Below are 26,438 nucleotides of genomic sequence, written 5' to 3'. Positions count from 1 at the left end.
TTATACCGAGGACTTTTCTAAGTCTTTCCCTCCAGCTGAGGCACTCTTTTGAGCTCCTCCATGCCCATCCAGCTGCCTATTAGATATCACGTGTGTGTGTGTGTGTGTGTGTGTGTGTGTGTGTGGTAGTTGCTCAGTATTGTCTGATTCTGTGACCCATGGATTGTAGCCCACCAGGCTCCTCTGTCCCTGGGATTCTTCAGTGAAGAGTACTGGAGTGGGTTACCATTCCCTTCTCCAAGGGGATCTTTCAACCCAGGGGTCGAACCCAGGTCTTCTGCCCTGCAGGCAGACCCTTTACCATCTGAGCCACCAGGGAAGCCCACATAGACACCCAGAGAGATCAGTCACTTAGACACCCCAAATCCAGCCCCGCAGCTGAATACCCTTACCTCCCATGTCATGGCATTCATCAGCGTCACTGTAATTTCTTACTACTTGTTTGTCTCTCTTACCCAGGATACGGTAAGTCCCGGGAGGGCAATAGCCATGCCGGTCATGTTCTGCTTCCTTCCTACTATTTCACACTGTGCCTGGTTATTGTTCATTTTTAAACGTTATTTGAATGAAAGTTTTAAAATATTTTTTGTTTTAAACAAATTGTATTGTTCACTTATAAGCATATGTATTGCTGCTGCTAAGTCACTTCAGTCGTGTCCGATATGTGTTACCATCATATAATTCCATCAGTGATCTTGTTAGCATTATGCGACAGGCTGTGATCACCATCATTTTGTGCTGTGGTCTGTTCAAAACCTTTTTTTCACCATTTGTGCAAGTGAGGCGTTTGCTCTCCTCCCTCCTGTGGTCCCCTGTACCGGGAACTTCCACTCTCGATCCCTCTCCTTTTGTGACCCTTACGGCAAATTAAAGGGCCGTTGCCATCAGCCCCTCGTTTTTCCAGGAACCGAGGTCACAGAAATGAAGGAGTGTGACACGTCTCCATGCCTGTAGCTCAGTCCAGAGGCAGCTTTTCCAGGCTGTATGCCAGTTTCTTTTAGTGCTTCTCCTAATAAACCAACCCAGTTTTATTTAGATTTGTTGACTAACAGGCCCTGTTTTTCTTGTCAGAACATGAAGAGGAACTGGACCGAGAATTTGACCTGGAGACTGGCACTTTATTCAGAGGATTAAAGAAGGTACAAAGTGGATCAGTGATAAAACCTTTTGTTTTCAAACCTGATCTCAATATTTGGCATCACTTTTGTATCTGGTGTTGGCCCAGGCATGGTACTCAGCAGCGACTGGAAATTAAATACCTTTCTTGTTGAAAAAGGTATGAGCACACCATGTGGAGTGTGGGCATTCCGCACGCTCTGTCTTTATGTTGTCTCATGTTCTCCCAGCATACTAGACATGTGGATCAGTAACCTTAGCAGTTTGTGCAAATTTCCCTTTTGTAAAGATCAGAAAGTTCCTTTCTGATCTAGGCATACAGTAAGTCCCCTACATATGACCCTTCAAGCTGCAAACTTCGAAGATGCCAGCTTGTGTTGGCATGTCCAATCATGCAAGTTAGTGCACATGTCTGTAAGAATCCTGTAAGATTAAAAAAATGTTTTCTCTATTTGTGTTTGTTTTTTAATATATTATTTGTGTGAAAAGTATTATAAACCTATTATAATGCAGTAGTGTATAGCCAGTTGTGTGTTAGTGCCCAGGCTAGCTTTGTTGGGCTTGTGAACAAATTGTATTCATGTGCACACTCTCGGAATGGAACTTGTTCGCGTGTAGGGGCCTGCACACTCCCTGTGCCAACTGTGGGCAACTACAGACCTGCTTCCTTCCCGCCTCTAGTGGCCCTGGCCATCCTGCAGGGCGTGCTGGGCATCACCCGCCCCTCTGGCCCCTGGTTTCATGGCAGCAGTGGGCTGGCTCACTTCGCCTCCTCTGCAGCTCACTGTGCCTGCTTAGACAGCAGGCAGGGTGGCTGCCGTTGCTTTCCTAGAGGTGACAGGTAGCGCTTCTGCTGGTGGCGAGGCAAGCAAGAGTCAACATCATCAACCTTCTGGTTCCAGCCGGTCTGGGGTCTCTGTGCTTGCGGGCAGCACGCAGTTACCTTCTTCCACCTGGTGGGGGTTTCAGTATCTGCAAAACAGCTAGAAAGATACGGCTCAGACTATCTATAGACTTTGTGAAGAAACAGGAGGTCCTTGACTTTGCCTAGTGGGTAAACTATGATTGTTTTGCTTTGTTTGACTTTCCTTTGTTTTTTTTTTGCATTTTTCTCACGTCTTTGATTAGACTTATTCTCTGGCTAAAGCTTTCCTACATACAAGAGGCAGGTGGAGGACGTGGGATGCAGGGAGGGGTCTGTCCTGGGAAGGCCCCACGGGGTCCTGCTCCGGTTACAGTGGGAGCTAGTCCTCGTGAGCATCTTGAATCCACTCTTTAGAAATATGCTGCTTTTGGGTTTCTTGCAACAGAAAAAAATGGTGACATTTTTTTCTTCCTTAAATTTTAGAGTCATCATTCAGACATTTCAGATAATAACAAATTGTTTGCCGGGGGCACAAATAAGTAAACTCATTTTAGACTAAGAGACTTTTCCTATGAGAAGCTGAAGGAGGATCAGGCCCCACGGATTTCACTGTTGCATGCTCAGCCCCCCTGGGTGTCGCTGTTAGTATCCCTGGACAAAGGGCCCTTGTCTGCACTGACTTCCCAGCTCCCGCTACTCCCGCCACTCCATCACATTCAGCTGCTTGACTTCCTGCCCAGGCTTTAGAGTCCTGGGGACGTGACCTCTTCGTGGATTCTTTGTGACAGGCCCCTGTGATGGGCATGGTCAGTGGGTGTCAGTGTTCAGACCGACTCTGCCTTTGGGGAAATGTGCGCAAGGCACAGAGAAAAGCTTCAAGTTCAGTCCAGCCGCTCAGTCGAGTCCGACTCTCTGAGACCCCATGGACTGCGGCACGCCAGGCCTCCCTGTCCATTGCCAACTCCCGGAGCTTGCTCAAACTCGTGTCCATCAAGTTGGTGATGCCATCCAACCGTCTCATCCTCTATTGTTCCCTTCTCCTCCTGCCCTCAATCTTTTCCAGCATCAGGGTCTTTTCCAATGAGTCGGTTCTTTGCACCAGGTGGCCAAAGTATTGGAGTTCTAGCTTTTCAATGAACCTAAAAAGTTCCAAGGTTCCAAAGTTCTATTCTGAAAGGTCTCTGTCCCTCTGTCCGGCTGGCCATCCGTCTGTCCGTTCATTTGATGCTGTTGAGCCCCTCTTAGCCTCGTATTTCTGTGTCTCATTACCCTGCATAGGGGGTGGGTAGTTTGGGGTCCTAGAATGTAGAGGGAAAGTGATGAGTCAGGGTGGGTCGCCAACAGACAAAGGAAATTGATTCCATGTGCTTGGTGAAGACCATGAAATAGACCCGGGGTCATATGTAGCAATAGGAGGTCCACTGGTGTCTGCTAAAAGTCTCATTTCAGCTAAAATAAAGGCCCACTTGGCTCTGAGTATTTCCTTTGGAGGTTATGGGAGGGGACAAGCAAATGCTATTCTGATCCAAATTCTAATAAAAAGACAGTAGTAGGTGTGAGTAGAAATGGTGAACTTTGGGAGTTTTCATGTCCTTTAAGTATCGCCAGACCTCAGCACTGCTGGCATCCACTGTTGTAGGTGGTGGTCAGGGCAGGCGCTGGGGAGCTGTTCTGTAACTTGTAGGGTGTTGAGCCGCATCCCTGGATTCTGGATGCCCAGAGTCCCTGCTGCTCCAAGTCATGACAGTTGCTAGTGGCTTCAGGCATTGCCACATGTCCCCTAAGGACAAAACTGCCTTTGTTTGCGAACAGCCAGCCGCGGTAACAGTGAAGGGCTCTGTCATGCTGATTTGGCCCTTTCTTCCCTTTTCTCCTCCTGCTTCCTCCTCTGGCTTGGGCCTCACCTCTTTCCTTTCAGGTCTGCACTCTTGCTTCACATCTGAGCTCCGGTGTCTCCTGTCCTGGAATTTTTACCTGGACCTCTAAACTGGGCTTCATGCTCATAGTTCCTGGCACTTCTCTGCCTCAGTTTGTATCACCTTCCACAAATGCTGCTTTTAATGAATGTGTTTCTGTACACAAGCCCATACAGAGTGCTGGGGACACAGCAGTGAGCTAGACAGACAAGGCTCCGGTCCCAGGGTCTCCTACTGGGGACAGACCGACCGTAAGTAAAGAAATGACATGACAGCCACAGATTGAGCTAAATGATATGAAGGAAATGAGCAGGGTGATGTGTACTAATGCCTTGGATCGCATCTTGTGCACTATTATGATAAGTATATTTGTACAACTTTTGTCTTGTATTATCTATCCTCTGCCAGACTGTGAGTCCCACAGGGCAGGGCTGGGATTTAATCAGTCCTGTATCTTCAGTACCTGAAACAGAGTTGGTGAGTATTTTACTGAATTTAACTGAAGGAACGAGTGAGGAACACCGTGCCAGAATGCACCCTTGGAGTAAAATGCGTCAGTCCTGAGGGCACCTAGACAGACGCGTAGGTAAACGCTAGGTGGGACAGTGTTGACAGTCAGAACAGGGGGGCACCCCTGCGGGCACAGGCGGCCCCCCGCCGCCCCCCGCTTCTGGGAGAGGAGGGCGACCTTCAGCTGAGTGCCTCAGAACTGGTGGGCTTGGCAAGGTCCCCAGTAGCGAAGACGTTCTTCCAGAGGAAGAACTGTGGTTGGAAAGGGGATGAGTGTGTTAGGGTGATGGTGACTCAAAGCAGAGCTTTGGGACAGTGAAATGGTGTTGGGCCTGACCACAGTGCCCCCAGTTGTTGCTTAATGGTAGAGTCTGGAGGATTGATTGTAGCCCAAACCAGGAATACCACTGGGTTTATTCCATCAGAGTAAAGCTGCTTGCTTTCGCCAGGAGGCCAGGGGCAGTGGCTGCAGCTCTCAAGGACTGTTGAGATTCCATATGCTGTGGTGTGTGCCTCCTGTTTTGTGACGTCTCTCCTTCCAGGCTTGGCAGTGCCTGCCTGCACAGGCTCCAGTGGCTTCCTGGAGCGGTCGTATGCAGGAGCCTGTGTGTGGTCAGGGAGGAGTTGAGCTCAACGCCTTTCCAGTTCTGGCCATCTGTCTTGGTGTTTGCTGGTTCCTTTCTCGCCGCCACCGCCCCCCCCCCCCCCCAACATTCTTGCTCGATGGCCGAAGAATGTAAAGAAGACGTTTTAGTGGCTGTGTTTCTTGCTTGATATCTCCAGATAGTAGGCTCTGAATCAACTGATCATTCGTGAATGAAGCTCTGTGTTGGACTGTGTTGTCGTGAATTTTTTCCCCTTTATATTTATTTCTGATTCAAGATAGTTGGCATAATGGAAAGAGCACAGGTTTGGGGTTGGATGGACTTGAGTCTAAACTGCAGTTTGCTCCATTTTGGAAAATCATTTACCCCATTTGAGCCTTAGTTTTCTTTTTTGGAATATGGGCATGGGAGGTCTCGTTGTAGAGAAAGATAATGGATATAAAACACCCAGCATGGGGACTTCCCTGGTGGGCTCTAAGACTCTGCTGTCAATGTAGGGGGCCCAGGTTCAATCCCTGGTTGGGGAACTAGATTCCACATGCCACATGCCACAGTGAAGATCAAATATCCTGAGTGCTACAACTAAGACCTAACAGCCAAATGAAATATATATATATATATATATAAACCCCATCCAGCATGTATGTGCTTGGTACAGAATGGACCCCAGTCCGTGCTGTGGTCATCATTTTGTCCTTCCATGGTTGATGACACCCTTGCTTTAGAGCTAGGATTTGTTGATTTCCCCCTCTCTGGCAAGGAGATAATGTTCTACAGAGGAACATTTCAGTCTAGAAGGAGTTGGTTGCTACTGAAAGGAGCTCTCCAAAGCCTGATATATTATGAAGAATTTTGCATGTAATCAATTACAATTCTTGCATGTAATCAATTACTTATTTCTTTCCCGAGGACACTCTTCCTGACATTTCTGAAACTGGGGCCCTCTTGTAAGTCAGTTCTTTCAGAAGTAGAATCAGAGGAATTTTCAGTGCCTGCCAGAAGGTTAGAAATAAAAGACAAATCAGAGAAGGAAGCTTGACCACTAATGTCTTTGAATGTTAAAAGAGAAAAGGTTGTTTCTGAAGTAAAGATACAATTTTTAGCTACTCAAGTTTTATCCATCAAAATTTTAATATTCAGTTACTTATAAATTATATTTTGATACCAAAAACAAAAAAAAAAACAAAAAAACCCCAGAAAGCTCTGTGCTGAATCATTTAACAAATATTCCTTGAGTGGCTACTGTGTAAGAGGCTTCCAGGCTGGGTACTGGGAGGCTGTGACCTTCCAGGCTCTGTCTCTGTCCTCACTGGGCCTTAAATTTGGGGGGCAGTGATGCTGAGGCAGTGAGGTAAGTGATGTAACCACCCGCCGGGCATGGAGAAACAGAAGCTGCCTGCCACCCAAACGCACAGGGATCAGAGGTGAGGTATTGGGGAAAGATGGGAAAGAAGGGAATAGCAGGCATACAGACTGGATTTCAGAGAGTCAATCAGCCTGGCTGGGAGGTCACGTGTGAGAGGAAGAGATGATACAAGACAGAGGCTGGAGCATAAAGGCCATGGGGTCCCACATGTGGAGTCTGGACTGTATTCAGAAGCAGAGGATGGTTACTAAAGGGGACGAGGGCATTGGTGTTTCTTCTGAGGCCTCTCTCAGGAGCCTTGTGCGTTCCCTGCCTTGCCTGTCTCTCCTGATCTATCCCACTCAGAGTTTGCATATTCCTGGAGTTAACATTCTGGAATGTAGATCTCAGGCATGTGTGCTAAGCTGCTTCAGTCATGTCTGACTCTTTACGACCCTGTGGTCTTAACCCTCCAGGCTCCTCTGTCCATGGGATTCTTCAGGCAAGAATACTGGAGTGGGTAGCCATACCTTCCTCCAGGGGGATCTTCCTGATCCAGGGATCGAACCTGCCACTCTTAAATCTCCTGTATTGGCAGGCGGGGTCTTTACCACTAGCCCCAATGTTGCTCAGAACCCACGCATGGCTCCCCGTTTCTTACCATGTCAAGCCCATGCTCCAAGGCTGACATTCAGCCCCTTTCCATTTGTCCACTGGCCTGGCCTTGTTCCAGCAGCCTCAGCTCCTGTGTGGTCCCTCTGAGCTTCCAAGTAACAGGATCATCTGACATTCCCCAGGGACATCTTGATGTTCCTCCCTGTGATCTTCATGCAGACTGGTGGGCGCCTCCCTCCTGCTCGAGGAGCAGCCCACGTGGAACCTTTCCTGATGCTGCTTCCTGGCTCATCCCCCTGCTGGCGTGGGTTTCTCCCTCCCACGAGCTCCATTCCTACGACTCCTTCCCGAGCCGGTGTTACATATTTATTTATGTGACTGCACCGGGTCTTCGTTGCGGGGCATGTGGGTCTGTAGTTGCCGCATGTGAACCCTTGCGGGATCCAGCTCCCTGGTGAGGGATTGAACGCAGGCCGCCTGCACTGGGAGTGCAGAGTCTTAGCCGCTGGACCACCAGGGAAGTCCCAGGAGTTACTTCTTTTAGACAAAAGAGGATCTTTCATCTCTGCCTGACACAGAGTAGGTATTCAGGAGTGGCTGTTGGAAGGTGGACATGCCTGGCTGGTTGGAGACTTGATGTGAAGGAACACTGGTCCCTTGGCAATGATTGCCAGGTTCCATGTGTCTAACGTCTGGCAGGTTTAGACAATGTAGGCCTTCCCTCATTTTTCCTTAAGCTGTAGCTCCTCAAAGACAATTCTGGTGTGCTGGTTATATCTCTGCCTCCCTCCATCTGATGGGGACAGATTAATAAGTGGTTTGGCTGTGTGTGTGAATTTTCAGCCTGTCCTTAGTATCAGAAAATTGGATTTTACGCAGCTTTGCCCTTTCACAGAGGGGCTACTCAGCAGAGGCAGAGTCCTGTGTCCTGTGCCAGCCCAGGAAGAGAGAGAGGGGGCTGAGGGGTCTCCAAATGGTGGGGGAAGAAGCCCATGGACTAGTGATGGGAGGAAAGGCCCCGAGCACACGTTGGGCTTGATTCCCCCTCGTCAACACAAAGAGCTCCTGCCCTTAACTTGCCAGTGCATCATTTCTTGTCTAGTCTCACCCCCACCCGCTGCTGGATGTCCTTGATGTGTCAGAGATTTGCAGCCAGGAGGGGGAAAAAGTGAGGCAGCAGCGATTTCCTGGGGAGGACAGGAAAGGGGGCTCTGCCTTGTGTACAAATAGGGTCTGCAGTGCAGACGGAGAAACATCAGGTTTGCGTATTAGCTCAGCTGCTAAGTCCCCTGCTCAGCCCTCCTCTCTTTTTTTATATCTTCTAGCTCATGGAAAATATGATTTATTTCATTCAAAGGTTCTTGAAGGAGCCAGGAGAAGATAAGGTGAAGTTAGAACCAAGGGTTTAGCCCTACAGAACTAAAAGATCAGGTGTGTGTGTGTGTGTGTGTGTGTGTGTGAGAGAGAGAGAGAGAGAGAGAGAGAGAAAGAGAGAGAGAGAGGTTCTCCATGAATTCTTAGTAACATCTTGAGGTGGTGATACAGATTTGGAGTGGTGAGAAATTTCTCAACCACAAACCAGTCAGTTTACGAGTAATTCTTTGCTAAGCGGCTGCTTTGCAGTAGGTTCTATGGGCTGAGGGAAGTGAGAAGCATGGTTCCTCTCCTCAGGAAGCTTATACTCCACCCAAGAACGCTAGGCTGCCGTGTTATTTTTGTAAGGATGATGTTCTGGCTGTTTAACCAAGGGCAGCAGCGTCAGTCAAGCTGCGGAGACGGCAGGTGCACACAGCGAGGACGACTGGCCCTATTTGTCTGTCCTGCCTGAAAATTAGCACTTGCTGTAACTTTACCACAGTGTTTCCATTTGTATGAGGGTCTCGGGTTGGTATGTTCCTGTGTGCTGAGTCGCTTCACTAGTGTCTGACCGTTTGCAACCCTGTGGACCGTAGCTCACCACCCTCCTCTGTCCATGGGATTCTCCAGGCAAGGATACTGGAGTGGGTTGCCCTTCTCCAGGGGATCTTCCTGACCTAGGGGTTGAACCTGTGTCTCTTACGTCTCCTGCATTGGCAGATGGGTTCTGTACCACTGGCGCCACCTGGGAAGTGTACTGGTTGGTATAGCCAAAAGTTTCTGGGAGAATTTCTAACCTTGGAATGGCCGGGAGGGTTTCCTGGAGGAGGTGGATCTGACCTGAACCTTGAACAGAAGGATCTTGTGTGTCTCAACCTGAGTCTGTCACGTTCTTTGGTTTGACTCTTTGTAGCTCCTGGTAATTGGAGGTGGGTGAATTAAAATCTCTTCCGCTCCTACAGGCTCGCTGCCAAATGATACATCGGAAGGAAAGAGTCCAGATCTGAATTCTGCCACGTGTGCAAACATTTATTTAGTGGCAGGTACAAAATCTGCCACTGAACCTGTTCTCTGTCTTAAGGTTCTCCAACAAGTACCTTGTAGGAAGGATTCATCTGAGCTTTGGCAGTTCTACTCTGTGGGCTGGAGCAGACACCCTGCTAGTCTGATGGAGGGACAGAACTTCAAAGTGAAGTGACAGAGAAGCACGGGAGTGTTAGGAGGAGGGTGAGCTAGTAAACTCTCACATGCAGCTTTAGATACCAGTATTGAAATTGTTTGAATTGTGGCCATGTCTGGAACTGAATTTCTGACTGGGACCATTCAGATGCTAGCTCAGACCTTGTGGAATGTGGATTCTGCATTTGGGCACTGTTAGCTTTAAGAACTGGGTGTTGTTTTTCAAATCCTAAAAGATGATGCCAAATGCCTCCTGAGAAATCTGTATACTGGTCAAGAAGCAACAGTTAGAACCTGACATGGAACAACGGACTAGTTCCAAATCGAGAAAGGAGCGTCAAGGTTATATATTGTCACCCTGCTTATTTAACTTATATGCAAAGTACATCATGAGAAATGCCAGGCTGGATGAAGCACAAGCTGGAATCAAGATTGCTGGGAGAAACATCAATAACCTCAGATATGCAGATGACACCACCCTTATGGATGAAAGCAAAGAGGAACTAAAGGGCCTCTTGATGAAAGTGAAAAGAGGAGAGTGAAAAAGCTGGCTTAAAATTCAGTATGCTAAAAACGAAGCTCATGGCATCTGGTCCCATCACTTCATGGCAAATAGATGGGGAAACAATGGAAACAGGGACAGCCTTTATTTTCTTGGGTTCCAGAATCACTGTAGATGGTGACTGCAGCCATGAAATTAAAAGATGCTTGCTCCTTGGAAGAAAAGCTATGAGCAACCTAGATAGCATATTAAAAAGCAGAGACATTACTTTGCTGACAAAGGTCCGTCTAGTCAAGGCTGTGGTTTTTCCAGTAGTCATGTATGGATGTAAGAGTTGGACTATAAAGAAAGCTGAGTGCTGAAAAACTGATGCTTTTGAACTGTGGTGTTGGAGAAGATTCTTGAGAGTCCCTTGAACTGCAAGGAGATCCAACCAGTCCATCCTAAAGGAAATCAGTCCTGAATATTCATTGGAAGGACTGATGCTAAATCTAAAGCTCCAATACTTTGGCTACTAGATGTGAAGAACTGACTCATTGGAAAAGACCCTGATGCTGGAAAAGATTGAAGGCAGGAGGAGAAGGGGACGACAGAGGATGAGATGGTTGGATGGCACCACCGACTTGATGGATATGAGTTTGAGTAAACTCTGGGAGTTGGTGATGGACAGGGAGGCCTGGCATGCTGCAGTCCATGGGGTCACAAAGAATCACACAACTGAGTGACTGAACTAACTCATCTTTAAGAATAGTCCCTTGGGGTGGGTGAGGTTGTTTACATAACACATCCTATGTAAGTATTCCAACAGATGGGATTCTGAGGGTAGGAGAAGCAGAGTTCAGCGTGGCTTGGAGCTGAAATCTGGGGAGAGATGTGGGGGAGTGGGGAGAAGTGGAAACACTTCTTTCTCCCAGTATATCCCCTAAAAGTGGTGCCTGTCACCATTCTTAAGAAGGTTACTACCCTTTAAAATCATGACATGACAGATGATAAGTCTGTTAAAAAAGAAATTAGAACGAGCCTCAGGATAACAGTGAGATCATGGGCCTGTGGGAGATGTGAAGGGTGGCATCTCTGTGTGTGGAACTGACTGAAACTACTTTGAGGATCACAGTGGCTGCTGAAAAATTCAAGATAAGTGAGGATTATTCCATCATAGTTTTGCTCCTGGGTTTCAAGAAGGCAGTTCTCCGGCTAAATTCAGTCACACGTGTAGACATTTGTTAGGCAGGCAGTGGAAACCGGTTCATACCTGTCCGTCTCATGGGCCCAATGAAGTCTTTTTAGGGGCTCCTTTTCCTTTAGGAGCCACTACCACGCATGGAGTGTTACTTCCACGGATATTTTTACTGAGTCTAAGCTCAACAGAGGATGAGATGGTTGGATGGCATCACCGACTCAATGGGCATGAGTTTGGGTAAACTCTGGGAGTTAGTGATGAACATAGAGGCCTGGTGTGCTGCCTTCCATGGGGTTGCAGAGAGTTGGACACAACTGAGCTACTGAACTGAGCTGAAGCTCGCTTTGCTTGCAACACGACAGGCCAATAAATCAGATGAGGTGTTGAGGCAAGGAATACAACTTTATTCAGAAAGCTGGCAGACTGAGAAGAGGGCAGCCTAAGGTCTCCAAGTAACCATCTTATCAGCCGCTGGAGGAGGTCCTGTAAATCTCTCGGAATGGCCATCCTGGGGGAGGAAATGTGTTTCTTATTTCTTGCAGCCTTTCATAGGTGTAGAGAGGGCCAGGGTGTTGCCCTGAATAAAAGAAAGGCACTTTGGTTTAACATTCAGGCAGAGGGGCAAGGTTCCGGAGGCGCAGGCACACCATTTTGTACAGACAGGATGCTTTCAGTAAACAAAAGCAACAGAAGTAAAGGTTAAAGTAAACACATGAAGTCAGATCTTATTCTTCCTGTAACACCGTGACATGATGGACAGAGAAACAATTTGTTTGATGTCCGGTGCCCTGAAATTCTCCAACTTGTAGATTCACACAGGGCCTTTGAAGGGGTCCTCAGGGCCATCACTGAGAGTGTGTATGTATGTGTGTATATATATATATATAATTATTTTTTAAAATTAACTTCATTTTTAATTGAAAGATAATTGCTTTATAGAATTATGTTGGTTTCTGCCAAACATCAACATGAATCAGCCATAGGTATACATATATCCCCTCCCTCTTGAAACCCCTGGTGTGGGGAGTGTATGATTTCCTCCCTCATGTCTCACTGCAGCTAAGATTTGAAATGTCGGACCAGTGTTACAGCTTGGTTACAGCTCTGTTTTATTGGAAAAAACATAGTACCCTTGAGGTGTGAGGGCAGGCCAACCTCAAAAAAGGAGAGGCTCAGTCTTGGCTCCTCTTTTCATATGTTTTGTCTCCTCCCCCGGAGCCTGCCCTGTGTAAATTGGTCTGGCCAGGAGGGCTGTTTGTTTCATCTGAGGTTCTCCTGGGCCAGAATCTTCTTAGGCTTTTTTTTCTTTGTCTTTTGACCACTGCCATTTTAAACTCCTTTTTCCTATTCTAGCTGGCCCGGCCCCGCCCCGCCCCGCCCCGCCCATTTTTAATTAATTTTTAATTGAAAGATAATCACTTTATAGAATTGTGTTCAGTTGCTCAGTCGTGTCCGACTCTTTGTGTTGGTTTCTGCCAAACAACATGAAATCAGCCATAGGTATACATATGTCCCCTATAAAACCCCCTGGGTAGAAGTTCCCTGAGTCATACAGCCAATACCCCTTGGCTGTACATTTTACATATGATAATGTAAGTTTCCATGTTAACCTCTCCATATCCCCCTGTGCTTGCACTCTTGACTTTGTATAGGGTAGAGAAGTTTTAGTGTGTCTGATAGGAGTCACCAATAACTGGCAAGTCCAGACTTTACCTGGTATAACTTACGTGACTTAAACCTGTGATATTTTTAGTTTTACAGATATTTTTACAGGACTTCCCTGGTGGCTCAGATGGTAAAGCATCTGCCACTGCGGGAGACCCGGGTTTGATCCCTGGGTTGGGAAGATCCTCTGGAGAAGAAAATAGCAACCCATTCCAGTACTCTGCGATTCATGGGGTCGCAAAGAGTTGGACACGACTGAGCGACTAAACTGAATTGAACAAGTACTCTTGCCTGGAATATCCCACGGACTGAGGAGCCTGGATCATGGAGTTGCCAAATGTCAGACACGACTGAACGACTTTACTTCACTTCTGACAAACAAAAAAAAAACACCCAACGGAGCCTTACCTAGTAAAGTTCACACTTAAAAATGATTAGTTCAGTTGCTCAGTCCTGTCCGACTTTTTGCAACCCCATGAATTGCAGCACACCAGGCCTCCATGTCCATCACCAACCCCCGGAGTTCACTCACCCAGAAGTGCTTAGGTATTTATATAATCGTCCAGCTGTCCTTCTCTAGGGTATTTTTCTGGCCCGACTAGGTTGTTATTTCCTTCTTTGGGGGAGTCTTTCTGCCCCTGGGGCCCGAGAATTGAACCCTTTTCCGGGGGAATCTTTCTGCCTCTGTGGCTCGAGAATTGAACCCTTCTCTGGGTGAATTTTTCTGCCCCTGGCCCCAGAATTGAACCCGAGCCTTTCCTGCATTATAGATAAACACTTCACCGTCTGAACCACCAGAAAATTTCTAAGTACACTGACTACAATACAATATCGAAAAACCCAAACCACAATGCTGTTTTCACAAAAATAAGTCTTTTTTTTTGTACCGTCAAAGATCAGCCTTGCCGAAGCAAGGCCTCCAAAAATTAGTTTTAACAACTCAAGGTTGTTTCTCTACACGGAAATCTTTAGTAAAAGCCGAAAGATTTATGCAATATGAAGAGAAACCAGAGAGTGCTGTTAGCGGGGAGCGTGCACCTCCCAGTAACTGCAACTCCTACTTCACTGATGGTGGTTCTGTATCCAAGGGTTACTTCCTGCCTAAAGTTTAAGCAAGGAATTGTGTAAGCAAACTTCTCATAGTTAGAAATGTTGAGCTGAAAAAATATATTATTTTAAGCCTGAAAAGATTGTACTCTGCAGGGTACGATGGGTATGCAAATGAGAAGTCGGAGTCATCCACTTCCCTGCAGCACCTTCATCTTCATAGCTGTACCGCTGGAGCCGCCACTAGGGGGCGAAGCAGAGGTCCACGTGGCTGGGCTCTCAACCTCGTGGTGGTTCAAGCACGGAAACCGCAGATTTTCTAAATTGTGTATTGTGACTTCGAATGTGCTTCTTTTTCTTTCGCTAACCACAAGCACAGTTAAAATATAGAACCAGGAAGAACTCCCTTGTTGCCTCTTTCTAGTCATACCCATCCTGTTCTCCCTAGCCTTAACCCATGGAAGCCACTGTTTTGTTTTCCATCCCATGATTTTGTCTTTTGAGAATGTTCTATAAAGAGAATCATACGGTATGTCACCTTTTGCGACTGGCTCTCTTCCTGCCCCCCGCCCCCCTGTTTAATGTCCTTGAGATTCATACTTCTTGTGTGTCAAGAGTTTGTTGCTTTTCTTTGCAGAAAAGGGGTGGACTGCAGTTTGTTTAACCATTTGATCCTTGCAGCATATTTTGTTTGTTTCCAGCTTTTGACTATTATAAACCTGATGTGAATATTTGTGTACAGGTCTTTCTGTGGACTTAAGTTGTATTTTCTCAGGGATAAATACCCAGGTATTTGATAGCTGGATTGTATGATAAGTTTATGTTTGATTTTATAAGAAAACTGTACAAACTTTTTTCCAAATGGCTCTGCCATGTTATATTCCCACCAAAAAAATGTATGAGATACTTAGTTTCTCTGCATATTTGCCAGTACCTGGCATTATTAACAATTTAAATTTCAGTTATCCTGATAGGTATGAGGTGATATGTCGTCATGGTTTTAATTTGCATTTCCCTAATGGTTAAAAGAGGTTGAACATATTTTCATGTGCTTATTTGTCATCTCTATATCCTCTTTGGTGAAATTCTATGCATATCTTTTGCCAATTTTAACTTGGATTTGTTTGCTTTATTTTTACTGTTCAGTTCAGAGTTCTCTATGTAGTCTAAATACTAGTCCTTTGTCAGATGAATGGCTTGCAAATATAATTTCTCAGTCATTACTTTGATTTTTTTATTCTCTTAGTAGGTCTTTCACAGATGTCCAATTTATCTTTTTTTTTCTCTTGCAGACTATGCTTCTGGTGGCATGTCTAAGTGTTCTTGGCCTAGTTGTATGACCCAAAGATTTTCTCTTTTTTTCTCAAAAGTTTCCTAGTTTTGCATTTTACCTTTAAATCTCAATCTTTAAATGCTTGAAATCTGTGATCCCTCTTGGATTAATTATTATATTAATTTAGGTAGAGATTTCTGTCCAGTTGCTACTGTACCTTTTATTGAAAAGACAAATTCCTCTATTGAGTTCTTTTGGACCTGTGTCATAAATCAATTGGCCAAATTTGTATGGCTGTATTTCTGGGTTCTCATTTCTGTTCCATTGATCTGTGTATCTGTCTTTATACTAACAGCACATTTCCTTAATTACTGGTAAGTCTTAAATAATATAATTTAACTTTATGCTTTTTTCTCAAAGATTTTTTTAGCTCATTTTGTTCCTTTTTGTCTTTCCAAATATGAAATAGAAGAATAAGCTTTTCTGTATCTACAAAACATCTTGCTTGGATTTTGATAGAATTCTGTTAAACTTATAGATATATTTGGAAAACTGATGTCTTCCTTATATTGAATTTTCCAATCTGTGGACACAGTATGATTTATTTACATCTTTTTTAGATTTACTTCATTAGTATTTTGTAGTTTTTAGCATCTAAATTCTATGCATTTTTGGGGGGTTAGATTTATACCCAAGTATTTCTATTTTTTAGTTTTTATAAATGGTTTACATTTAAAATGTCAATTTCCACATGTTCTTTGCTAGTATATAGATGTACAATTGGCTTTTATTGAGTTGGCCAAAAAGTTCGTTTTGGTTTTTTCATAAGATGTTATTAACATGTTGATCTTATATTCTATAAGATCATAACTTTATATTCTGTAAGATGGTAACTGGTCCTTAACTTTTCTGGACTCATTTAGTCCTAATTATTATTATTTTTTATTTCTTTTTGGCAGACTTGTTGAGTTTTTCTAAATAAACAATCATGACCTCTACAAATCAGGATATTTTCACATCTTCCTTTTCGATCTATGTAACTCTTATTTTCTTATTGTGCTGGCTAGGACTTCCTGGACAATGTTGAAATACGAGTTATGAGAGTGTATGGCTTTGTTTTTTTCCCCAGTCTTAATCATTCAGTCTTTCCCCATTAAGTATGATGTCTCTAAAGGTTTTTTGGTAGATGTTCATCTATCAAGCTGAGAAAGTTTCCCTTTATTCCTAGTTTTCTGAGAATTTTTATGAATTAGTGTTGAATTTTGTCCAATGTTTTTTCTGCATCAATTGATATGATCATGTGATTTTTCTTCTTTAATTAAGAATATGTTAATATGTTAGATTACTTTGATTGATTTTTGAATATTGAACCAGCTTTGTATCCCTGGGATTAAACTCCACTCGGTCTTGCTGTGGGCTTTCCTAATAGCTCAGTTGATAAAGAATCTGCCTGCAATGCAGGAAACCCCAGTTTGATTCCTGGGTCGGGAAGATCCTCTGGAGAAGGGATAGGCTACCTACTCCAGTATTCTTGGGCTTCCCTTGTGGCTCGACTGCTAAAGAATCCGCCTGCAATGTGGGAGACCTGAGTTCAGTCCCTGGGTTGGGAAAATCCCCTGGAGAAGGGAAAGGCTATTCACAGTCCATGGGGTCGCAAAGAGACAGACATGAGTGAGTGACTTTCATTGGTCCTGGTGCATAGTTTTTTAGTATATGTGGCTGGACTACATACATAAAGATCTTTGATTTTTGTTGTGGCATGCGGGGTTTTTAATTGAGGTGTGCAGCACCTTTGCTGGTAGCATGCAAGCTCTTATTTACAGCATAGTTCCCTGACCAGGGATCAAACCTGGCCCCTGCATTGGGAGCTTGGAGTCTTAGCCACTGGGCCACCAGGCAGTTCCTGACAATTTTCTTGTCTGTGTTCATGTGTTCAGTGTCTGAATTTGACTGATTATATATGATCTTGTATTTTTACTTTGAGATTTCATGTGTTTATTGTTATGCTCATAAAAGGAGTTGGGGAGTATTTCCCCTTTTAAAAGAGAGCATCTTTAGATGTCAGGTAGATTTCTTCAGTGAAACCACATTGGACTGGAGTTTTCTTTTTGTGGATTTTAAAACTATGAATTCCATTTATTTGGTTAAAATAATGTGTTCTTATTGGGTGAGTTTTGTTAGTTTGTGCTTTTTGAGGAATTAGGCCATTTATTCTAGGTGGTCAAATTTATGTATATAGAGGTTTTCTTAGTATGCCTTATCCTCATAAGATCTGTGGAGTTTGTAGTGGTATCCTTTTTATTCCTGATTTTGGTAATTTGGGTCATCTTTTTTATTTTTCGTTTTTTTTTTAGAAGTTTGTGAACTTAACTGACTTTTACAGAGAACCAGCTTTTTGTTTCATGAGGTTTTTCTGTTTTGGATTTCATTGATTTCTGCTCTTTATTTCCTTCTTCTTGCTTGCTCTGTGTTTGTTTTGTTCCTTATTTTCTAGTTTCTTAGAGTTTTGATATTTTTACTCTAATATAACTGTTTAGTGTTTTGTATTTTCTAAGCAGTACTTTAGCTAATATTTTGATAAAGTCTTTTTAGTTTTATTCAGTTCTAATTATTTTTTATTTCCCTCAAGACTTCCTCTCTGACTTGTGTTGTTTAGAAAAGCATTTGGAGATTTTCCTGTTATCTTTTTGATATGGATTTCTAGTTTGATTCCACTGGTGTCAGAGAGTACACTCTGTATGTTGAAATTCTTTTAAATTTGTTGGCCTTTGTTTTTTGGCCCAGAATATCATCTGTTGTGGTTGAATGTTCCATGGGAGCTTGAATAGAATGTGTATTCTGATGTTGTTGAATGGCATATTCTATAAATGTTGATTAGATCCAGTTGGTTGGTAGTGGCAAGTGTCTTTGTATCCTTAATGATTAATGTGGCATGATTAATGGTTAATCTTAATGATCTGTTTGGTAGTTTTATCAGTTGCTGTGAGAGAAATGTTAAAATCTCCAACTATAGTTGTGGATTTCTCTGTTTCTATCTGTTCTATCAGCTTTTGCCTCATATATTTCATAGCTGTGTTATTTGGTGCATACATGTTCAGGGTTGTTATGTCTTCTTGATGGATTGATTCTTTTGTCTTACTTAATGATCCTTTTTGACTCTGGTGGTTTTCTTTCACTGAAATCTACTTCATCTGATATTAATGTAGTCACTACTGCTGTCTTTTGATTAATATTTGTAGTTCAGTTCGGTTCACTCGCTCAGTTGTGTCTGACTCTTGGGGCAGCCACCTAGTGGAAAAGGGGACAGAGTGAAAAGATACATGGGAGACTCCTCCCACCTACTCATTTTCCTGGTCTTTTATGCAGTATGTAAAATTCAAAGAGAGAAATGTTAAGTGAGATTATGAGAAGCTCCCATCCTTCCCGCTGGACAGATGATGGCAATGATGTCAGTTTTTCCTTTTTCTCTCTTTTATTATTCTTATCTTTCTTCATTGATCTGCCCCAGGGCCCTTCAACATTTTGGGATTCCATCTGGAGTTCCAGTTTGTTGGTATTTGCCCACCACAGAGACGTTACATATTAATGAGCTTTCTTGACTGTATGAAGACTCTCTAAAAAGAAAGCAAATTCTTTGAGTGTGGGGGGCGTTTTAGGGGGCATGGCTCCCAAAGGGCTGCGTGCATGCGTGCTCAGTTGTGCCCAACTCTTTACGACTCCATGGACTGTAGCCCACCAGGCTCCTCTGCCCATGGGATTCTCCAGGCAAAAGAATACTGGAGTGGATTGTCATGTCCTCCTCCTGGGATCTTCCACCTCAGGGATCGGACCTGTGTCTCCTGCACTGGCAGGCGATTCTTTACCGCTGTGCCACTTAAGGGCTGGGACCATTTTTTTCTCCATGTTACTGTGACTTTGTCTTTTTGTTATTCTGGAGAAGTGACACTAATGAGATGCACGATTTATTAGCATAGTTTGTAGCTGGGAAATCTTGTGAGCTTATATAATTTGCTTTCTAGTGATTCTATTCTATTGCTTTTTTTTTGGTCTTGATCCCTAACTTATTTATCAGCTTTATTACTTATTTACAACTATTTCTCCACATGCCTTATAGAAAATATGGTGTTTTTCCAGTTTGAGAGACATGGGGAATATAATATAGATTTTGTGTTTTTGATGATTTCATACTAGAATTTAATATTTCTTTAAAAGAAATTGGTTCTTTGTTAGCTTTAGGAAGAAAGGGAGAAATATGGACTAGATAGATAAAGTGGGGAGAGAGAATCTGTAGATGTTTCATCACATATGTTCATGTGTCTTGAATAATCTGGAGCAACTTCTAGAAAGTAGGGAAATGGAGGAGTAGCCAGAGTTTGGGTTGGCACCTAGGTTGAAGAGATCCAAATAATACATCCACATTAATTAGGACCCCTTGATGAATGAAGTGTGGAAGACCTTTTGTGGAAGACCTCCCTCCCCCATTACACCCTGGCCCCATGTCCCAGGCTTAGATCCTGAGGGCCAGTTAAGAGACTGGATGGTACCTGGTAAACAGTACAGTTTGTGTTGGTCCTATTGTCCTCACCCTTATGAGCATCTGCATCTCCTGGGCGGATGGTAAAGACATTTAAGCAGAGATTTGTTATTTATAGGAGGGAAAAAAGTTTTGTTAGTGGAAACATTTTATCTTTCAGGAGATGTTGGTTGGGGAAAGAGTGTTGTCTCTGGGAACTGTGGGCAGTAAAATGATTCAGTTCAGATTATTTTAGAAATAGTAAATCATCCTTTGGAAGATAAAGAAAACTCTTCGAATAATTGCTAGATTAATCTCCACCCATGCTCCCTTCAAGACCCCAAAGAGTGGAGAAATCAACGTCAGATGTAACTCTGTTGAGTCAGCGGAAGTAGTTGCACATTTTAGCTAGGCTGCCAGTGTTTCCCTAACCCCGAGGAATTGAATCTTGCAATTCTAGGGTCCTGAAGCCTCCTCCTGTAGGCACTGAGCCAAGACTGGCTGTACCTGGGAGATCTCTGCCAAGTCCTCTCAGTTCTTGATCGCATTTTTGGACGGTAGTCAATCGCCAGTCAGGCCTGATGTCCTCATTAAGTAAATGGCCATGTTGGCCTTGAGTTCAGACAAACTGAAAGAATTACTGAATTAAAAAAAAAGATTCAGATGCAGAGTCCTGCAGACAGGATTAACTTTCCAGAGCACTTTGTATCATAAGATATTTTCCAAGGCTGATTCTCACCCCCTTATTTCTAGCCGTTTCTGATGTTTGCCCCCAGGATGAAATTGGCACGTTACAAGCAGCAGATCTCTAAAGGGTCTGTCTTAGGAGGCAGGCAGACTCAAGGCAGGAAAAGGCCTTGCTGAAACACCCAAGTTCTCTGTGATACTAGTAACTCCCTGTGGGCAGAGGGTCAGTTTATGAAGCCTTTTGTTTTTGGCCTTCTCAAACTTGGTGTAGATGCTGTGGAAAACATGGAGACATTAAACATAGAATCATGAGATGCCCCAACAGTTCTACTCCTAGGTATATACCCAGAAGAATTGAAAATGGGTATTTAAACCAACACTTGTACACACATGTTCACAGCATTATTCGCAGTGGACAAAAGCGGGAAACAGCTGAAGCATCTGTTAATGAATGAGTAAACAGAGTGTGGCATATCCCTACAATGAGATGTGATTCAGCCATAGAAAGGGATGGTGTACTCACACGAGTCACAATGTGGATCAACCTTAGCAACACTGTGCCAGGTAAAAGAAGCCAAGTCACACACTGTAGAACTCCATTTATATGAAATTCCTAGTGTAGCCAAGTTCACAGGGGCAGAAGGCATATTTGTGATTATCAGAGCCTGCAGAAGAAGGGGGATGGGAGTAACTGATTAATGGGCACAGAGCTTCCTTTTGGGGTGAGGAAAATGTTCTGGAACTAGATAGGGGTGGTTGTTGCATGACGTTGGGAGTGTAAATGCCACTGGGTTGAGTTTAATCTGGTTCATCCTGTTATGTGAATTTTACCTTAAAACAACAATAACAACAAACTGCCCAACTCAAGTGTTTTCAGAACCTCTAAGTTATGGAGTTTCAGTTCGATTAAATCCTGGCAAATAAGCTTCTAATATTTGAGTTAAAGTTTCAGCTACTGGCAAGAGCAGTGATTTACTGAAAAGCAGGCAAAGTCCTGGGAGAGTCTGGGCTAAAAAGCCACTGGTGGACTTGGAGTAACTGCATTTATCTCTGGGATGATTTTCTCCGCTTCTCTTGGGGTGTCTTGGTAGGCGCCTTGGGGCTTTCCTTGGCACTGGGTGCTTAAACATTTCAGTCCAGTGGCCTGGCCTTATTAGCCATGGGATTGTGTTATGTTCAGCCAGTGTTAATTCAGCATGGTCTGAGGAATTCAAGAAAAAGCACAGAAAGAGAGTTTTGGCTATTCCCCTGTGATAATAGTGCAGGACTTCAGCTAAGAGGCCAGGAGTGAGTCCTGTCATCTGGTGAGCTTCAGGGCTGATGAGAATTTATGGCTAGAATAAGGAAAACTTTGCTCAGTGGTGAGTTGGCAGTATAAGATCTTCATTTGCCAGGTATTTTTCTCTTTTAACTTGTTGTGCTTGAAGTACCAGATGATTTTGAAAGCGACTTGAACTGCCAGATACAAGTACACATGTCAGTTGGCAACATTAGGGAATCACTGAAACTTCAAAACATTAAAGAGTAAACATTTAGTACACCCACATTCATTATCCGTAACAGCCAAGAGGTGGAAGCAACCCAAATGTCCATCGACAGGTGAATGGATAAACAAGATGCGGTGTGCCCACGCGATGGTGGAGAATTACTCAGCCTTGGAAGGGAGGGGAATTCTGCAGTAAGCTACAATGTGGACGAACCTTGAGGACATTATGCATGTGGAACAAGCCAGACACAAAAGGTCAAATACAGTATGATTCTACTTATACGAGGTGCCTAGGGTAGTCACATTCATAGAGGCAGAAAGTAGGATGGTGTGGTCAGGAGCCGGGGTCAGGAGGAATGGGGAGTTACTATTTAATGGGCACAGAGTTCCAGTTTTCAAGACAAAAGGAGTTCTGGTGATGGATGGTGGTGATGGTTGTATAGTAATGCGAATGTTCTTCAGGCCATTAAACCGTACACTTAAAAACGGTTAAGATGGTAAACTTTACGTTATATTTATTTGATCACATGAAACACAGGGTTTGCAGCCTGAGGACCTGGGTCTTTAAAGTTGGGCTCTGTCATAAATTAGCTGTGGGACCTTGGACGTGATATTTAAGCTCTCTGAGGATAGTTTTCCTTTTCTTATGTTACGCAGTATGATTCTGCAGTATGATTCTGCCCACAGCACAGTCAGTCTGTATGCTGTAGTAGTTTCTTCCCAATCTGCAGAAGAGGCTGGACGAGTGGGAACTTTCTGGAGCAGGGCAGGCTGGCAGTGTGGATGTGGAAGTTGGGGGCCTGGATTGGCCCCGTGGGCATGTGAGGGGAAATCACCTCCCCACTCCCGAAGACGGGCACTCAGTCAGGATGCTGTGTGTAGGTGCATCACGAGCTGTTCTCTTAGCATTTCTTTCCTTTAGCCTGGAAAATAGCTGCTTTTTCCACTCTCTGAAAGCCATCTGAGGCATCTGTGTGTTCTGCCCTTCATTTTACACACAGGAAAGCTCAGGGTCAGGTAGTTTAAACGTGACTCATTCAAGTCTACAGAGGGGGAGAACAGAGGTCACGTGATTTCACACCCCCACCGTTGCGAAGGCTCATTGAGTGTCGGGCATTCATGGTACAAATTTGTGCTTAAGTCAAGGTTCTTGCTCTCAGGAGCTTACCGTTTTTCTTCCCCTCTAGACAGAAAATACATGAAATAGCTAGAATAAAGAGGGCTAGAATAAATGTGCTGTAGTAAAACGTGCTGGGATTGAGATGACAGAGAAGGGGATGCAGCGAGGTCCACCAGGAAGGGCAGAGGAAGCTTCACACCTGAGCTGGCGTGTCTGTGGTTATGGGGCATTAAGGAGGTGACTGACCCTGGTGTTGGGAAGAGTTTGGTCAGATGGCGGGGGGTGTGTGTGTGTGTGTGTGTCTGGGTGAGGCAGAGGAATCCAGGTGGAGGGCTTAAGACAAGTAGAGATGCATCGTGGGAAAGGACTGGATTTGAAACCCAGCCCTGCCCTCTCTAGTTGTGGGCAAATAATTTGCCTGCTCTGACCACCAGTTGACTCATCTGTAACATGGATTAAAAAAGCAACAAGAAGCTACCGTAAGCGATACCCAGAATGTTAATTAGGGATTTGCATGAGCGGGAGGTCTCAGTTGTGTCTCTAGGATATGTAGATGGATGACACCACTGGTCCCTGTCTTGCTTTGCAGTGGTTTTCAGAGTGTGGAGAGTTAGTGTTGGTACCATGACCTCCTCAAGGCTGAGGAATTCATATTTCCCCACACCACCTACTGTGGAACTCTGCTCTCTGTAGGAGGAGAGGCTCAGATCCTTTTCCTTGTTGAGTGTAGGAGAAACAGTGTTTCACCAGGAGGTTATAGTCATTATTGAAGAGATGCAGAATCATCACATCTTTGTGCTTAGATTTCTCTGTTCTTGCCTTGTTGCAGATGAAAGCCTCAGAATGAATAACCGTGCTGAACTCACTCAGTGGATTAAATGCTTGAATCTAGGTGCTTTCCATGGTGAGCAGGATGGTGCTTGCTCTGTTTGTGAATATTAGGTGGTCAACTCTAGCATGTCCTTGCCTGGGAATGGCGTGGGGTGGGGTGAGCTGTTAAGGATTCTCTGGGCTTATAAACAACGTAGGGAATCTTTGATGATGTCGATCTCTGCTATTGGAAATGTGGTCCCCGGGCCAGCAGCGTGGCGTCACCTGAGAGCTTGTACCACAGAATCCCAGGCCCCATCCCGGACTTCCTGGACCATAATCCACATTTTAGCAACACCTGTAGGTGGTTTGTATAGCCACTGAGGTTTGGGAAGGACTAATGTTGAAGATTGGACGTGAATCTTAGAGTTCAGGCTCCCCTTTCTCCATGGAGGAGCCTTAATAGTTCTGTCTGGATAGAATTTATCCCTGGTTTATATCTGACTCCCTTACAGACCTGAGGAAGAGGTTTCTTCTTCTTCTTATCTTTAGTTTTTATTTTATTATTTTGGCCACACAGCATGTGGGATCTTAGTTCCCTGACCAGGGTTTGAACCTGTGCCCCCCTGCTTTGGAAGCATGGGGTCTTAACCACTGGACCACCAGGGAAGTCCTAAGAAGAGGTTTCTAATTGACTAAGAACTGTGCGATCGAGATAGGAAATGGGGAAGGAACAGAATATGAAAAAATTGTTCCTGACTTGACACTTTTAAGATTTACCTTAAATTAGTGATTGAGCTCAGGGTCTGTAAGACTTTGCTTATGGAATTGTCAGGCGAGTGTATGTTTTCTCGGTTTTTGTCTCGTCACAACAAAGACTCGGAGTGACGGACATTAAAGCCCCCTCGGCGTTTCACAGCTCTCGGGTCTCGGAGAGACCGTGTTATATAGCTCTTAGACAAATCAGTGTTACAGCTCAGTGTTATAGCTCTATTTTATTTAGAAGATAGCAGGAAAATCCATCTTCAAGGCATGAGGGCACATCGATCCAAAGACGTGAAGAGAAGAGCCCCCCAGCACGTGGGAGAGAGAGCGAGCTTTGGCTCCTCTTTTTATTTGTTTTTCTCTCCCTGGGCCTGTCCTGTGTAAATTGGGCCAGCCAGGAGTGTAGTTTGTTTTACCTGAGGTCCTCACTCTGGTCCTCGGACCTTTTCTCTTCCTTATCGTTTAGCCACTGCCATTCTGGACTCCTTTTCCCTATTCTAACTACCTAATAGAATCAAGTGAGTCAGATTCTTCTTACCTGAATCATTAACTGCTACTTATTGGCCATCTTGTTCTGTTCATTAACTTGGCTTTTCTGTCTCGTTATTTCCTTTAGGTAAATATATTTTAAATAGATGTTAAGAGGACCATTTTTATTTCCTTTAAATGGCCATTTTCTGAAATAACTAATGATGAAAGACTGTGTCATTTTATTGATGGGATTTTACCAGCTCAATGTTTTCAGTAGTCCTGGGCCTTAGGATAAAGCATAAAGAGTTTTTTTTGTTGTTGTTCCCTTTCTAAAAAATATTTTTAATGTTTTTAAAATTAATTTTTATTGGGATAGAGTTGCTTTACAATGTTTAGTTTCTACTGTCGAGCACAGTGACTCAGCTATATGTATATATGTGCCCCCTCTGTTTTGGATTTGAATGTTGGTTTTTTAGTGTCTTTTTTCCTGCATCCCTGTTACAAAGGGGCATGTTGCTAGCATGGCCTCATCACATGACCTTTGTGCCTTTAATCAGTTGATTGACTCTCCACTGATTTGACATTTTTGAGATGAGGCACTGAGCTGTGGACCAGGGATGAAGCCGGGCTAACGCTTTGAGTTCTTTGCTCTGTGCTGCCTGGGTGGGCAGTGTGGGTCTTCCAGGCTCTGATGCAGCCAGTCTTTAAATGGAAGGAATTGGACCGAATTTATGATTTTCATGGGATATGGGCTGAAAGGTTGTTGCTGAGCTGTGAAAGACGCTGGGATTCTTGGCCTCCAGAGGAGAAGAATTCACTCTGGGGCCAGTGATGAGGCTTGATAGCTCAGAGCTATCAAGTTTTATTAAAATAAAGTTTTATTAAAATATAAGAGACATAGAGAAAGCTTGTGATATAGACATCAGAAGGGGGCAGAAAGAGTGCCCCCCTGCTAGTCTTTAGCCAGATGTTATATAGCTACTAGCGGTCTGTTAATTAGAGAAAGGAAATGTCTCAAAACTCAGAGACTTGCACCAGACCCCTCACCCACAACATGCATTTTGAGATAACACTGGCACAAGGTGAGTTGTCCCAGGCCATAAAATGATTGACATGAATCTTGAAGAAAGGCAGGTTTCCAAGCAAATACAGTCTCATTAACATAGCTGAAGAGAACATTTGCATGAGTAAAACATACTGGTTTGTCAAGTAGGTTCTGAGTCTTAGGCAGAACCACTTGAAGACAGAGACTAGGGTAACATTAACATGGCTCAAGACAAACATTTCCATAAGGAAAATGCATTGGTTAGCTCAGGGTTTGAGGAAAGTTCAGTTCAGGTGGAACCAGGTGTCATGGCAACCCAGAATTTTAAAAGAAACCTCTTTTTAAATTTGTATAAAGAAAAGGAAAA

The 26,438-nt window shown here is 44.0% G+C and overlaps 1 protein-coding gene and 2 non-coding genes across 10 annotated transcripts in view; 1 reads left to right on the top strand and 2 right to left on the bottom strand.

Annotated features, from left to right (window-relative positions):
• Window positions 1–26,438, top strand: part of HHAT (hedgehog acyltransferase) — a 352,361-nt gene that overhangs the window by 31,290 nt on the left and 294,633 nt on the right. For 7 of the 8 annotated variants that reach the window (XR_009730102.1, XR_009730101.1, XM_061383599.1 and 4 more), the window contains exon 3: window positions 1,072–1,139. Coding sequence is in view for 4 of the 8 variants with exons in the window: in XM_061383599.1 (XP_061239583.1) it covers window positions 1,072–1,139 (68 nt within the window). In the remaining 4 variants the exon portion in view is untranslated. The other variant, XM_061383601.1, reaches the window with a different exon arrangement.
• LOC133228307 (U5 spliceosomal RNA) lies at window positions 13,753–13,870 on the bottom strand. The gene has a single exon (XR_009730165.1). It is a non-coding gene; the product is annotated as a U5 spliceosomal RNA (small nuclear RNA).
• TRNAW-CCA (transfer RNA tryptophan (anticodon CCA)) lies at window positions 24,386–24,459 on the bottom strand. Its single transcript has one exon. It is a non-coding gene; the product is annotated as a tRNA-Trp (tRNA).

Source organism: Bos javanicus, chromosome 16 (assembly GCF_032452875.1).
Source record: "Bos javanicus breed banteng chromosome 16, ARS-OSU_banteng_1.0, whole genome shotgun sequence".
NCBI lineage: Eukaryota > Metazoa > Chordata > Mammalia > Artiodactyla > Bovidae > Bos > Bos javanicus.
The sequence above is the reverse complement of the archived record's forward strand: the minus strand, read 5'-3'. Positions and strand labels throughout refer to the sequence as shown.